General features: G+C 39.0%; 1 protein-coding gene across 3 annotated transcripts in view; it reads right to left on the reverse strand.

Annotated features, from left to right (window-relative positions):
- Positions 1-13,657, reverse strand: part of poldip3 (polymerase (DNA-directed), delta interacting protein 3) — a 33,418-nt gene that overhangs the window by 15,878 nt on the left and 3,883 nt on the right. For all 3 annotated transcript variants that reach the window (XM_062037262.1, XM_062037263.1, XM_062037261.1), the window contains one exon: positions 10,851-10,951. In XM_062037262.1, the coding sequence (XP_061893246.1) occupies positions 10,851-10,947 (97 nt within the window). In that variant the 5' untranslated portion in view covers positions 10,948-10,951. The remainder of the gene's footprint in view (positions 1-10,850; positions 10,952-13,657) is intronic.

Below are 13,657 nucleotides of genomic sequence, written 5' to 3' on the forward strand. Positions count from 1 at the left end.
GAGATAAGTAAGATTATTTTGAGAGTGAAAGAATGGATGAATTAAATAAATTCAGAATGTTTATCATGGTTCTTCTTCTTTGTACTTTGTAAACACTTTAAGTTTGAAGAGTTTCTTGAAGTGGATCATATTAGTACATTGTTTGATTGCTTTGCTTAATCCATTCCATAATTGAATTCCACATACTGATTTACTGAAGGTCTTAAGTGTTGTACGTGCGTACAAATGTTTTAAATTACATTTTTCTCTAAGATTATATTTCTCCTCTTTTTTTGAGAATAATTGTTGTATATTCTTGGGTAGCAGGTTATAGTTTGCTTTGTGTATAATTTTAGCTGTTTGCAAATTCACTATGTCATGGAATTTCAGTATCTTTGATTCAATAAGCATGTCATATGAAAAAAAACACCTACGGAGGAACTGCACTTTTTTGGAATTTTGCCTATGAGAGAGAAGAAGACAATGTTTTTTTTTGCATAAGATCGGCTCGTTCTTGGTGGCTAGCAATGCAGCTAATAATAGCAATCAATTCCACCGCTAAATCACTTCAAAAATGCATTTAAAAACCGTCAACAATACTTCATTTAGGTTCTGTAACCTGTATTATAACCAAGCTGTAGCAACATTGTTATTGTAAGAGTGAACACTGAGGAATTATTTTGCTAGTGTATTAACACATCAGCGTGCTATGGTATTAGCCGTAAAAGCTAACTACGGAAAGAGGTAAGCGAGCTTCTACATCAGCACGAAACACGTTTGAGTTTGTAATGCACAACACTGTGATAGGACACTAATCTGTACTGAGTGAAAAATATGAACAATCATATTACAGTATCTGTAAAGTATTATTTCATGTTTTGTTTGTACACAGCTAGCCAGACAGTGTATGTACTGTAGTTGTAATAACATGATGATGTGTCGCATGATCAATATTAAAGTGCCTCACTCCATGGACAGTTGTGCGTTTGGTCCAGCTGACCGTGGATGGTTTCTCCGGTTTATTTGGGTAAGCACTCCATTTATATCGAAATAGCATGGGTCAAGTTCCACATTTACAGCGCCAAAGTCGCTTTCACCTCACTCTCTCAGCTTCTGTCTGCTTCAACGTCTCTCTTCCTTCATGTTTGCTTCTAGAAGCAGCGGGTCATCCTCCCTTTATTCAGCTTCAAAAAGATAAGGTTGTGAAACCTAATTTGTCCAAAAATAGTTGTCTTCACTGTCTGTTATCTGCCATGATTAGAAGACACACATTTGTTGCCAGAAGTGCGCTGCTATGGAAACTGAAATAAATGCGCAGAGGAATTAGCTCCGGCAATGATTAAAATGACCAAAATATGGTAAATATTGTACATATTACATATTGTTATGAAGGTGTCTGTTACTACATTATATACATATATTTGAAGTGTGTATATAAAATGTTGATTGAGGTTTTTGAAGTTGTTTTAGAGGCTTTGAAGGCTACAACGTGACTCCTATTAGCTGCATCTTTCTAGCGTTTTTTTATCATGTAAAATCCTATAAAAAAAGACGTGTGTTCTTGTCTCTCATAATAATTGTGAACGATAGGCTAAATTCCAAAAAAAGTGCAGTTCCCCTTTAAGTCTGGTGAGAAAACACTGACATGACGATATGACAAATGTCTTTCAAGCATTTAAAAAAATGCTAGTTTTATAACAGTAATAAATGGCAGCATGTCTTTGGAGATGTACTTGACCAGACTTTATATGAGCGCACACTGTTTTGTTTGCACTCGTCTTGTTCACCAAACACAAAGTGAATGTGGACTGTCGGGTGGTTGTGTTTCAAGTGGCCGTGCAGGTTTGTGGTATTTGCACACATTCTGCAAACTTGCTCCTCGGTCTTGATAGTCTCATCTTGTTCCAAATGTTTCAAGTGAAAGATTCCCCCATTGGTGCGCTGGCATTTGGTTTTGTCATTATTTTGTCCATGTTAGCTGCTACATGCTAACTTGTTGCACTGTGTGATGCTATTCGCAATTCGGACATGGACGATTATAAAATAGATTAGTAAGCGTTGATAATTGATGTAATTATTGTAAATAATGTAATTCAGACAGTTCTAAAAATTTGCCTGACTGCAGCGAGCTATCTTACAGAGCGATTCGACCAGCTCCTTTATTTTAGGGCACTTATGTTTACAGTTTTGCACACATTTCCATTAATTAAATTCAACTGTTTCCTATTACAAATGCACTGTTTTTAAAAGTTGCAAGTGGTGAATGTTTATTTAGTGATATGAATATAAATGTAAAACTGCATCAATGAACATTAATTAATGATGCAGCAATAATCGATTTTTAATCGAATCAAAGCTCTTGAATCGTAAAAATAATCGAATCGTGAAGTGCACAAAGATTCCCACTTCTACTTCGCCGCACAAAGAGTCACTTTGTGAAGGACAAGAGAATAATAACTGTGTACTTTATTGAAAAGTACACAGTTACGCCAAATGCGCATTGGACACAATGTGTCATTCACCGGGAAACACTCGCGTCAAGGCAGCTCAGCCCCGAATTCAATGAGGTTTTAACAGTGGCAGTGTCAAGCCTGCAACCCCGATTTGAAAAGCTGTGCAGTGCAAAACAGGCTCATTGCAGCCACTAATGCTGGAGTACTGTAAAACTCATGTTCACTTGCCCTGTCCTCCTTTTTTTGGCAAAGATTGCAAAGTGGCACTTTTATTTTCATTTATTATTGAACTTGATGCAAGTTATTTGATTTATTATTGAACTTGATGCAAGTTGTAACACTTTTATTTGATTTATTATTGAACTTGATGCAAGTTATAACACTTTTGTTTTATTTATTATTGAACTTGATGCAAGTTATAACACTTTTGTTTTATTTATTATTGAACTTGATGCAAGTTATTTGATTTATTATTGAACTTGATGCAAGTTATAACACTTTTATTTGATTTATTATTGAACTTGATGCAAGTTATAACACTTTTTTTGATTTATTATTGAACTTGATGCAAGTTATAACACTTTTTTTGATTTATTATTGAACTTGATGCAAGTTATAACACTTTTGTTTTATTTATTATTGAATTGATGCAAGTTATTTTATTTGATATTGAACTTGATGCAAGTTATACCACAGCTGCACAGTTATTTTATTTATTATTGAACGTGATTTTATTTTATGTTATTGAGTTTGAATGTATAAAACTTGATGTTACTTGATGTTCGATAAATTTGAAAATGTTAAGCTTGGCATTAGCGTTCTGTTGGGGCGATGGGGGTAGGTGGGGCTTGAAAACTCCCCCTTGTCCAAAGTGGGGGATGACAAAAAAAGTTTGAGAACCACTGCACTAAATGCACTTACAGGCAGATCAGTCTTGCTCGGTATGTCAAAGTAAAGAATATACACTTATTCTGAACGTTTTTCTCTCACTCTTAGTCACTCTCACTGCATTCATAAAGTCATAGCAAAAAAACGTAACAGTAAGAGATAGCAGATAGCAACTAGCAGGAATCCACCAGCAATGTAGAAGTGTTATGGTGCGGCGTTTGTCTCTAAGTTTGTTTCTGAGTTACTAGTCGGAATTTAAACAGGAACGCCCCTCGGAAAGTCGGTGTATTTTCACCACCTTGGCTTCAAAGATGGCTGCTCTTGATGTAAACAATAATATAAGCTCCTATAATATTATAATATAATATAAACCTGATTAGTTTGTATCCCATTAAATCAGCCACATTTATTGGACGTTTCTACATGGTAGCGTTACTGTAGTGTAAACTATTTTTTATGTTGTATATACGTTGTACATGGCTAGCAATAGCATCTGTGTTTCCTCTTCATCCACCGCGTTTGAAGATTGCAGAAACAGTCCATATTTTCACATAAGTGGTTTATATTTAGTTAATGCAAGCACAAAGAATAGCTTTCGTGGATGTGGCCATCTTGATTTTCTCATAACTGGAACGCTCATTCCCAGCTCCGACTTCCAACTTTCGAGGTAACTTGAACACACCGTTTACGGGCGAAAAAGCGCACCGTCGCCCCTTCGTGTTTCGCAGGCAGTTTGGGCCGACAATCGCATTACAAAGATGCGTGACAACATTGAGCAATCATACAGTGGTCTGCGTGTAATCCAGCGTTTCTCAAAGTGTGGGGCGCACCCCACTTGTGGGGAATAGAAACATGACAGTTGGGGCGCGCCCCACACTTTGAGAAACGCTGACAGGTGGGGCGCGAGGAACAGGAGGAAATTTCACTTTAATTTTTTTTTTTACTTTGCTTTCATTTTCTATACACACTGTAAATCACTTTGTGATTCTGTCTGTGAAATCCGCTATACAAATAAATGTAAATTACTTACTTTTCCTGTAGGCTTTAAATTTCTAGGTAGGAGCGAAAGTTTGACAGACATAGCAACAGTAACTAATGGGGGCGGGGCTAAGCGGAACAAACTTTCGCGCGGATGGGTAGCAAGCTAATGTGTGGACCACAATTACACAAAATGGATACATTTGTGACTCGCACCTCAAAGGTCGTCGAGCCAGAGCCAGCGCCTGCAGAGAAACAAAAATCTGACTGTAATCAACCGAAAAGCCAACCGAAAAGAAAATATGATGAAGGGTATCTTGCTCTTGGATTCACGGCAGCGGTGGTGGGGGCAGAGGAGAGACCCCTGTGTGTTCTGTGTCTAAAACCGCTATCAGCAGACAGCATGAGACCCAACAAATTAAAGAGACACCTCGAGACACACACCCCAATCACGTCAATAAGCCACTTGATTTCTTTCAAAGAAAACTGGCAGAGTACCGTCAACAGGAGAAGCGCATGGTAAAAGCTGCATCAGTAAACAGTAACGCTCAAATGGCTTCATTTAGAGTTGCATACAGAATTGCACAATGCAAAAAACCACACACAATTGCTGAGCAGCTCATTCTCCCCGCTGCAATAGACATGGTGTCAGTCATGCTTGACGAGACAAGCGCGGCAAAATTAAAAGCTGTCCCACTGTCAAACGACACAGTTGCGAGACGTATATGCGACATTGCAAGTGATCTTGAGGAACAACTCGTAGACAAATTAAAAGAAAGTCGTTTTGCTTTACAAGTGGACAAAGCTACTGACAGCAATAAAGACTGCCTGTTCATCGCATACGTCCGCTTTGTGAATGGCGAGTCACTGTGCGAGGATTTGCTGTTTTGCAAATACATAAAAAATAGAGCCACTGCTGATGAGCTGTTCAAGATAATGGACAGTTTCCTCAAAGAACACGACCTTAAATGGGAAAACTGTGTGGGCTTTTGCTCTGATGGCGCACAGACCATGGCAGAGTCAAGAAACGGGCTGCAGGCTCTAATAAAGAGGGTTGCGCCAAAAGTGCATTGGACACACTGCGTCATTCACCGGGAAGCACTCGCGTCAAGGCAGCTCAGCCCCGAACTCAATGAGGTTTTAACAGATGTGAGCGCGGTAAAAACACGACCACTGAAAGCGCGACTGTTCTCTGCACTGTGTGAGGAAATGGGAGCTGATCATACAGCCGTGCTGTTTCACAGTGAAGCAAGGTGGCTCTCCCGGGGCAAAGTGCTGTCGCGCGTCTTTGAGCTCAGGGCAGAGATTCTGATCTTTTTGGAGGAGCGCATGCATGAGGCTGCAAGCAAGTTCAGTGATGAACAATTTCTGTTGAAGCTGGCCTACCTCAGCGATATGTTTGGCAAGCTGAATGAGTTAAATCTTCAGCTCCAAGGCAAAGATAAGCACATACCCCAACTGGCAGACAAAATCACTGCGTTCTCCCGAAAGCGCGAGGGATGGGGCAGGCGCCTCGACCAACAAAATATTGATGCCTTTGAGAACCTGGGTGAGGTTGCTGAAACCACCGAATCTGGTGCCACCACAGTGATCCCCTGCATCAAGCAACACATCTCCTCCCTGAGAGAAATGTTTCACAAATACTTCCCCATCAACAGTGCTCAGTACAACTGGGTTATGGATCCATTCAATGCAGCAGGTTGGTATTTTGACATTTTTATTGAATATTATACTCATATATTATATATTCATTTTATCTGTGTTGTATGCTACTTACTAACTGGAATGTTAGTCCAGATTGTTGTGTCCAGATGATTGTTGTCAAACAGATTTATTTGCATTTATTATGTAATGAAAAATAAAGTAAGCCTATTAATTTATAATCTATCTGCAGCACCTGCTGATTTCATGTCTGCTGAGGAGGACCAGTTTATTGAACTGACATCTGACTCCACCCTGAGGCTGAGGTTCACCACTCAGACTCTTTCTCAATTCTGGTTTGGAGTGAAGAGGGAGTATCCACTCATTGGGCAGAGAGCTGTGTCCATTCTTCTCCCCTTTGCCACATCTTATCTGTGTGAGATAGGCTTTTCAGCTGTTGCTTCTCTCAAAACGAAGTACAGGTCTCAGCTGAACATTGAGCATGACTTAAGAGTGGCAGTGTCAAGCCTGCAACCCCGATTTGAAAAGCTGTGCAGTGCAAAACAGGCTCATTGCAGCCACTAATGCTGGAGTACTGTAAAACTCATGTTCACTTGGCCTGTCTTGCCAAATGCATAGCTCCTCCTTTTTTTTTTGTTGCAAAGATTGCAAAGTGGCACTTTTATTTTATTTATTATTGAACTTGATGCAAGTTATTTGATTTATTATTGAACTTGATGCAAGTTACAACACTTTTATTTGATTTATTATTGAACTTGATGCAAGTTATAACACTTTTATTTGATTTATTATTGAACTTGATGCAAGTTATAACACTTTTTTGATTTATTATTGAACTTGATGTAAGTTATAACACTTTTGTTTTATTTATTATTGAACTTGATGCAAGTTATTTTATTTATTATTGAACTTGATGCAAGTTATACCACAGCTGCACAGTTATTTTATTTATTATTGAACTTGATGTTATTTTATGTTATTGAGTTTGAATGTATACAACTTGATGTTACTTGATGTTCAATAAATTTGAAAATGTTAAGCTTGGCATTAGCGTTCTGTTGGGGCGATGGGGGCAGGTGGGGCTTGAAATCTCCCCCTTGTCCAAAGTGGGGGATGACAAAAAAAGTTTGAGAACCACTGGTGTAATCAAACATGCTTCACCATACAAACAATCTTTATGAAAATGTACCGTATTTTTCGGACTATAAGGCGCACTTAAAATCTTTGGTTGTGCTTACCGACCTTGACGCTATTTTATTTGGTACATGGTGAAATTATAATTATGACCAGTAGATGGCAGTCACACATAAGAGATACATGTAGACTGCAATATCACTCAAGTAAACAACACCAACATTTTACATGTTCCATTGAAAATATAGAACATTACTACACACGGCGCTCAAAAATCTATCAAAATGTTTTAGTACGACTTTGGTAAGCAATGAAGCCGCACCGCTTGATGGATTGTACTGTGCTTCAACATACGAGTATTATTATGGTGTGTGTATAAGGTAAGACATTATCTGGCTTTTGTTTCACAACATTATGCAAAATCGACTTTTCTTACCTTCTGGTACCTGCTGATGTGTATTTGGGATCTGCATAAGTCCTGAAAATATACACGTGTCCGCCTTTGTAGTCCGTGCCGACACCGTAGTCAATAAGCTTCTTCTTTTTCTCTATCTTCTTGTTATGTGACATTCATCCTCCGCTGTTGCCATTTCTAATATAAAGTAGTATAACGTTCTTACTTATATCTGTCAGTAAACTCGCCATGAAAGCGCTAAAACATACCAGTGTAGTGAGTTTACATTATTCACCCAAGGAACTTTAGTTATTAGAGAGTTCCGGTCAAATGGTTTTTCACAGGACACATTTCCGCCGTTGGTTCTTGTGAGCCACGGATGAGGCGATGCTGCTCTGTTATTGATTGAAGTTAGGGCTGGGCGATATATCGAATATACTCGATATATTGTGGCTTTGTCTCTGTGCGATATAGAAAATTACAGTATTGTGATATTCCAGTATACGTTCTCACGCAGTTGCTTTTAGCTGCGGGCATTACACTACAGGCGTTTCTCACCCTTTCTTGTCTCTCCTCACAGAGACATAAAACAAGCGCACCTTGTTACATATGTCACATACTGTCGCGCGTGCAACGTCATACGCTCTCGCGGAGCATAGAGGTAGCGACATGGGTAACGTTAGCTGTGGTGCTAGCGGAGCGGTGCGAGTGGTAATACGAGAGAAAGAAGGTGCGAATCTGGTAACAAATGAAGGAAGAATTAATTCCCAAGAAAAACAGCACGGTGTCTATCGTCTGGCTTCAAGTGGGAAGATGTTGAACAGACAACCGTAATATGTAAAGTATGCGGCAAAAACGTTGCTACAAAAAGTAACAACACTGCTATTTTGTAGCATCATTTGAAAAGTCACCCGCTAGAGAATGAAACTCTGCATGTCAACATCTTCATTCGGTGCCACACCCTCAAAATGCCGAAGCAACCATTTCCAGATCAACACGGTATGAAAAAAAATAGTCAACAACAGAAGGAGATAACGTCCGCAGTAACCTAACACATAGCTAAGGACATACACTATTTGATTTCCTATTATGAAGCTAATTTTTATTTGACAGTTATTGAAATATCTTGTGTGACATTGTGCACAAAAGTGCACTTTATTTGTTTTAAACTATTGTACTGGCGTTCTGTACAAAAAGTGCACTTTAATTTAGTGTTGTTTTGATATGACATCTTAGTGACATCATGCACAAAAGTGCACTAATAGCTTGTTTTAAAATGTATCTGACAATCTTGCACTTTCTGTTTTGGAAATGACATGAGTGTTTGTGCCACTGCTTAAAGGCCTACTGAAACCCACTACTACCGACCACGCAGTCTGATAGTTTACATATCAATGATGAAATCTTAACATTGCAACACATGCCAATACGGCCGGGTTAACTTATAAAGTGCAATTTTAAATTTCCCGGGGAACTTCCGGTTCAAAACGCCTTTGGAGGATGACGTATGCGCGTGACGTCGCGAGGTCCACGGAAGTGTTTGGACCCTATTGGACACAATACACAGAGCTCTGTTTTCTTCAACAAAATTCCACAGTATTCTGGACATCTGTGTTGGTGAATCTTTTGCAATTTGTTTAATGAACAATGGAGGCTGCAAAGAAGAATGTTGTAGGTGGGATCGGTGTATTAGCGGCTGGCTGTAGCAACACAACAATGAGGACTTTGTTGGATAGCAGACGCTAGCGCCGGCGACCTCACCTTGACTTCCTACGTCTCCGGGCCGCCGACCGCATCGTCGATCGCTGGAACGCAGGTGAGCACGGGTGTTGATGAGCAGATGAGGGCTGGCTGGCGTAGGTGGAGCGCTAATGTTTTTATCATAGCTCTGACGAGGTCCCGTTGCTAAGTTAGCGTTGTTAGCAACAGCATTGCCAGGCTTCGACGGGCGGCACAGCATTAACCGTGTATTTACATGTCCAGTGTTTGGTTCGGTGTCTCCTGATAGTAGTATTGTTGATCTTCTGTCTATCCTTCCAGTCAGGGATTTATTTATTTTGTTTCTATCTGCATTTGAGACAGATGCTATCACGTTAGCTCATGCTAAAGAGCTTCGTCGATGTATTGTCGTGGAGATAAAAGTCACTGTGAATGTCCATTTCGCCTTCTCGACTCTCATTTTCAAGAGGATATAGTATCCGAGGTGGTTTAAAATACAAATCCGTGATCCACAGTAGAAAAAGGAGAGAGTGTGGGGATTCCAATGAGCCAGCTTGTACCTAAGATACGGTCAGAGCGAAAAAAGATATCTCTTGAACTGCATTCTAGTCCGTCACTCTAACGTTCCTCATCCACAAATCTTTCATCCTTGCTCAAATTAATGAGGTAATCGTCGCTTTCTCGCTCCGAATATCTCTCGCTCCATTGTAAACAACGGGGAATTGTGAGCAGCACTACCGCTTGTGACGTCACGCTACTTCCGGTAGGGGCAAGGTTTTTTTTTATCAGCGAGCAAAAGTTGCGAACTTTATCGTCGATTTTCTCTACTAAATCCTTTCAGCAAAAATATGGCAATATCGCAAATGATCAAGTATGACACATAGAATGGATATGCTATTCCCGTTTAAATTAAAAAAAAAATTTTTAGTAGGCCTTTAATAACTGTTTAATAAATACAGTTTTGGTAAATTGACTTCATTGTGATTTCCCTCTCTGCATGAAAGTTTAAAATGAGCATGTATTAATGCAGTATGAACAAGAATGTTTTAATGTAGACACATAGACTCATCATACTGGTGTGATTATATGCATCAAGTGTTAATTCAAGGCTAAGGCAAAATATTGAGATATATCGTGACATTGTCTAAAAATATCTAGATATTAATAAAAGGCCATATCGCCCAGCCCTAATTGAAGTAAAGTCTGAATGTCATTAAAACAGTTAGCTCCATCTTTTGACACTTCTTCCAGTCCCGTCCTTGCACGCTACACCGCTACAACAAAGATGACGGGGAGAAGGCGCTGCCAAAGGTGAGTCACGTAAATAAGACCGCGCACAAAACGGCGCATCCGGAAGCGACTGTCAGAAAGCGACTTGAAGATGATCTGTAAAAAATTATCTATGCAACATTTTGACCAAAGAACCACCATCACGTTATGTAGAAGACAAGGAAGTGTTTAAAAGTTGGAAAATAAATAAATAAATAAAGACTCCTTTAATGCGCCCTATAATCCGGTGCGCCGTTTGCAAGAAAGTAGACCAGACTAGACCCGCTCATCGGCAGTGCGCCCTATGGTCCAGAAAATACGGTACTATGGATACGCTGACTTACATTATTTGACACACATGAAACACATTTTACCTGTTCCTCCACCAAGTCGCTGCCGAGCATCAATATTGCCAATCCTTTGACGAGCATCGAAAGTTTTGCCAACTCCTCCCACGCCTCGCCCAAACATTGTTCTGAAATTACAATTTCAAAAATGTTACAACAGAAATCAGACAGACTATTGATCAAACCAACAATAGCAAATGTTTGCAAAAAAATGGCGGTGGTGATGTTAGTATATAATGGCAGTAAAAACACAGTGCTAGGAGATAAAACGTTATCAATATATATCGGCATAGACACGTAATCGATATAAATAAAAATTGCATTTGATAAAACTAAGTTGCGAAGAAAGGTTGGTTGCATGAACAAAGGCACTCGATCCCTGGTAACCAACCGAGCAACGCAGGAAGTGATCACTGATCAGTGGGAGTGACACGCTAACAGTCAATCAGGTAACGGTATCAACTATCAAGTTTGGTTGCGCCATCTTGTTGCCTGGAGTTGATTCTTTGCATGACGTGAGAAGAAAGTAAAAATGAGCACCGCAGAGAGCAAATACATTGTGATTAAAACAGGAAAAATCAACTTGACAGTACGGCAGTTTTTGGATTATTTTTTAAAAACAGATGATCTCTCCTCTTTTCTTCTCAACCCTTGTCCGTATTCAGGTATACGGAAACCACAGGTAGGAACCAAAGTGTAGGACTATGAATAAAATTTATTACAAAATATAACAAGTGTGCTACTTCACAATAATAGTAATTTGGTCCAAAAATATTTAAATAATAGTTACTGCATACCATGAATTCCTTTCCATACTTAAATAGGAATAACATACCAAATTAATGTTACACAGCCTTAACTTCCTGACACTTAACCTCTTCTCAGATTTCTCTAGGTTTCCATTCCGGTAAGAGTGTCCGCCCTGAGATCGGTAGGTCATGAGTTCAAACCCCGGCCGAGTCATACCAAAGACTATAAAATGGGACCCATTACCTCCCTGTTTGACATTCAGCATCACGGGTTGGAATTGGGGGTTAAATCACCAAAATGATTCCCGGGCGCGGCCACCGCTGCTGCTCACTGCTCCCCTCACCTCCCAGGGGGTGATCGAGGGTGATGGGTCAAATGCAGAGGATAATTTCACCACACCTAGTGTGTGTGACAATCATTGGTACTTTAACTTTTAGTGCAAATTACACTTTATTAAGCATTTTTTACATATAGTCCTTATGTCCACTTTCATTTTCAGAGGTTATGAAGCGTTCTGTGATTTTAGAATTGTGTTTACATTGAGTGTTACCTTGTCTGAGTTATTGTGTAGAAATATGGGGCAATACTTACAAAAGTACACTTAATTTCCTAATTGTGTTAGAAAACATGTCAGAATAATACATAATGTTGCATATAGAGCAGTGGTCCCCAACCACCGGGCCGATTGGTACCGGGCTGCGCAAGAAATTAAAAAAAAAATAATAATAATATTTTTTTTTTAATTAAATCAACATAAAAAACACAATATATACATTATATATCAATATAGATCAATACAGTCTGCAGGGATACAGTCCGTAAGCACACATGATTGTATTTCTTTATGAAAACAAATAAAACAAATAAAAAATAAAAATATTCCCCCGTCCGTGGGACAAATTTTCAAGTGTTGACCTTCAAAAAGGTTGGGGACCACTGATATAGAGAACATACAAACCCTTTATTTATTGAAATTCAATGATTTGGTGCACTAGCAAACAGCTAAAATTATGTACAAAAACTATAACCTGTTACCCAAGAATATACAACAATTCTTCTCAACAAAAGAGGAGAAATATAACCTCAGAGGAAAAACTAATTTACAATATTTGTATGCACGTACAACACTTAAAACTTTAGCATATCAGTATGTGGAATTAAATTATGAAACAGATTATGCATAGATGTCAAACAATGTACTAATATATTCCACTTTAAGAGGCTGTACATACTACAAGTGTTTACAAAGTACAAGGAAGAAGAGTCTTGATAAAACATCTTGAACTTTGTTGAAAATGAGATATTCATTGGTGTAAATTTTGTTACAATTTCAAGATCAGAACAGGAAGTGACAAAATATGTTAGTAATTGCTATAACTTAGAAACGGGGTAGGATTAAATAAGCGTTGCTTCTTCCTACTACTCAGAGAAATGAACATAGGTAATTATATGATGCATCACATTGTATCTGTTTACATGTTCGAAATAAATCAAACCATAACCATTGTTTTCCATGGTTGTGTTGACTTTTCCTTTCCACCTTGATAGCTGTGTGGATTATAATCAGAGGAAGGTTATATTTTAATGTTTTTTACATTTAATTCATTTTCTATAGGTCAAAAAATACTAACGAATATCGATATCGACTGATATAAAACTTTTTTTTTTAATTAACGGCGGGACGGCGTGGCGAAGTTGGTAGAGTGGCCGTGCCAGCAATCGGAGGGTTGCTGGTTACTGGGGTTCAATCCCCACCTTCTACCATCCTAGTCACGTCCGTTGTGTCCTTGGGCAAGACACTTCACCCTTGCTCCTGATGGGTACTGGTTAGCGCCTTGCATGGCAGCTCCCGCCATCAGTGTGTGAATGGGTGAATGTGGAAATACTGTCAAAGCGCTTTGAGTACCTTGAAGGTAAAAAAGCGCTATACAAGTATAACCCATTTATCATTTATTATCAGTGTTGGCGTTAACACACTTTTTGTGTCTTTTTACGCATTGAAATCAGAAAGGACGTGAAATTCCGGAAGTCTGTGTGTACCCCGGACGTGGGCATTTTTTTTTTTTTTTTTTTTACAGATTATC

Source organism: Entelurus aequoreus, linkage group LG25, assembly GCF_033978785.1.
Source record: "Entelurus aequoreus isolate RoL-2023_Sb linkage group LG25, RoL_Eaeq_v1.1, whole genome shotgun sequence".
Taxonomy (NCBI): Eukaryota; Metazoa; Chordata; class Actinopteri; order Syngnathiformes; family Syngnathidae; genus Entelurus; species Entelurus aequoreus.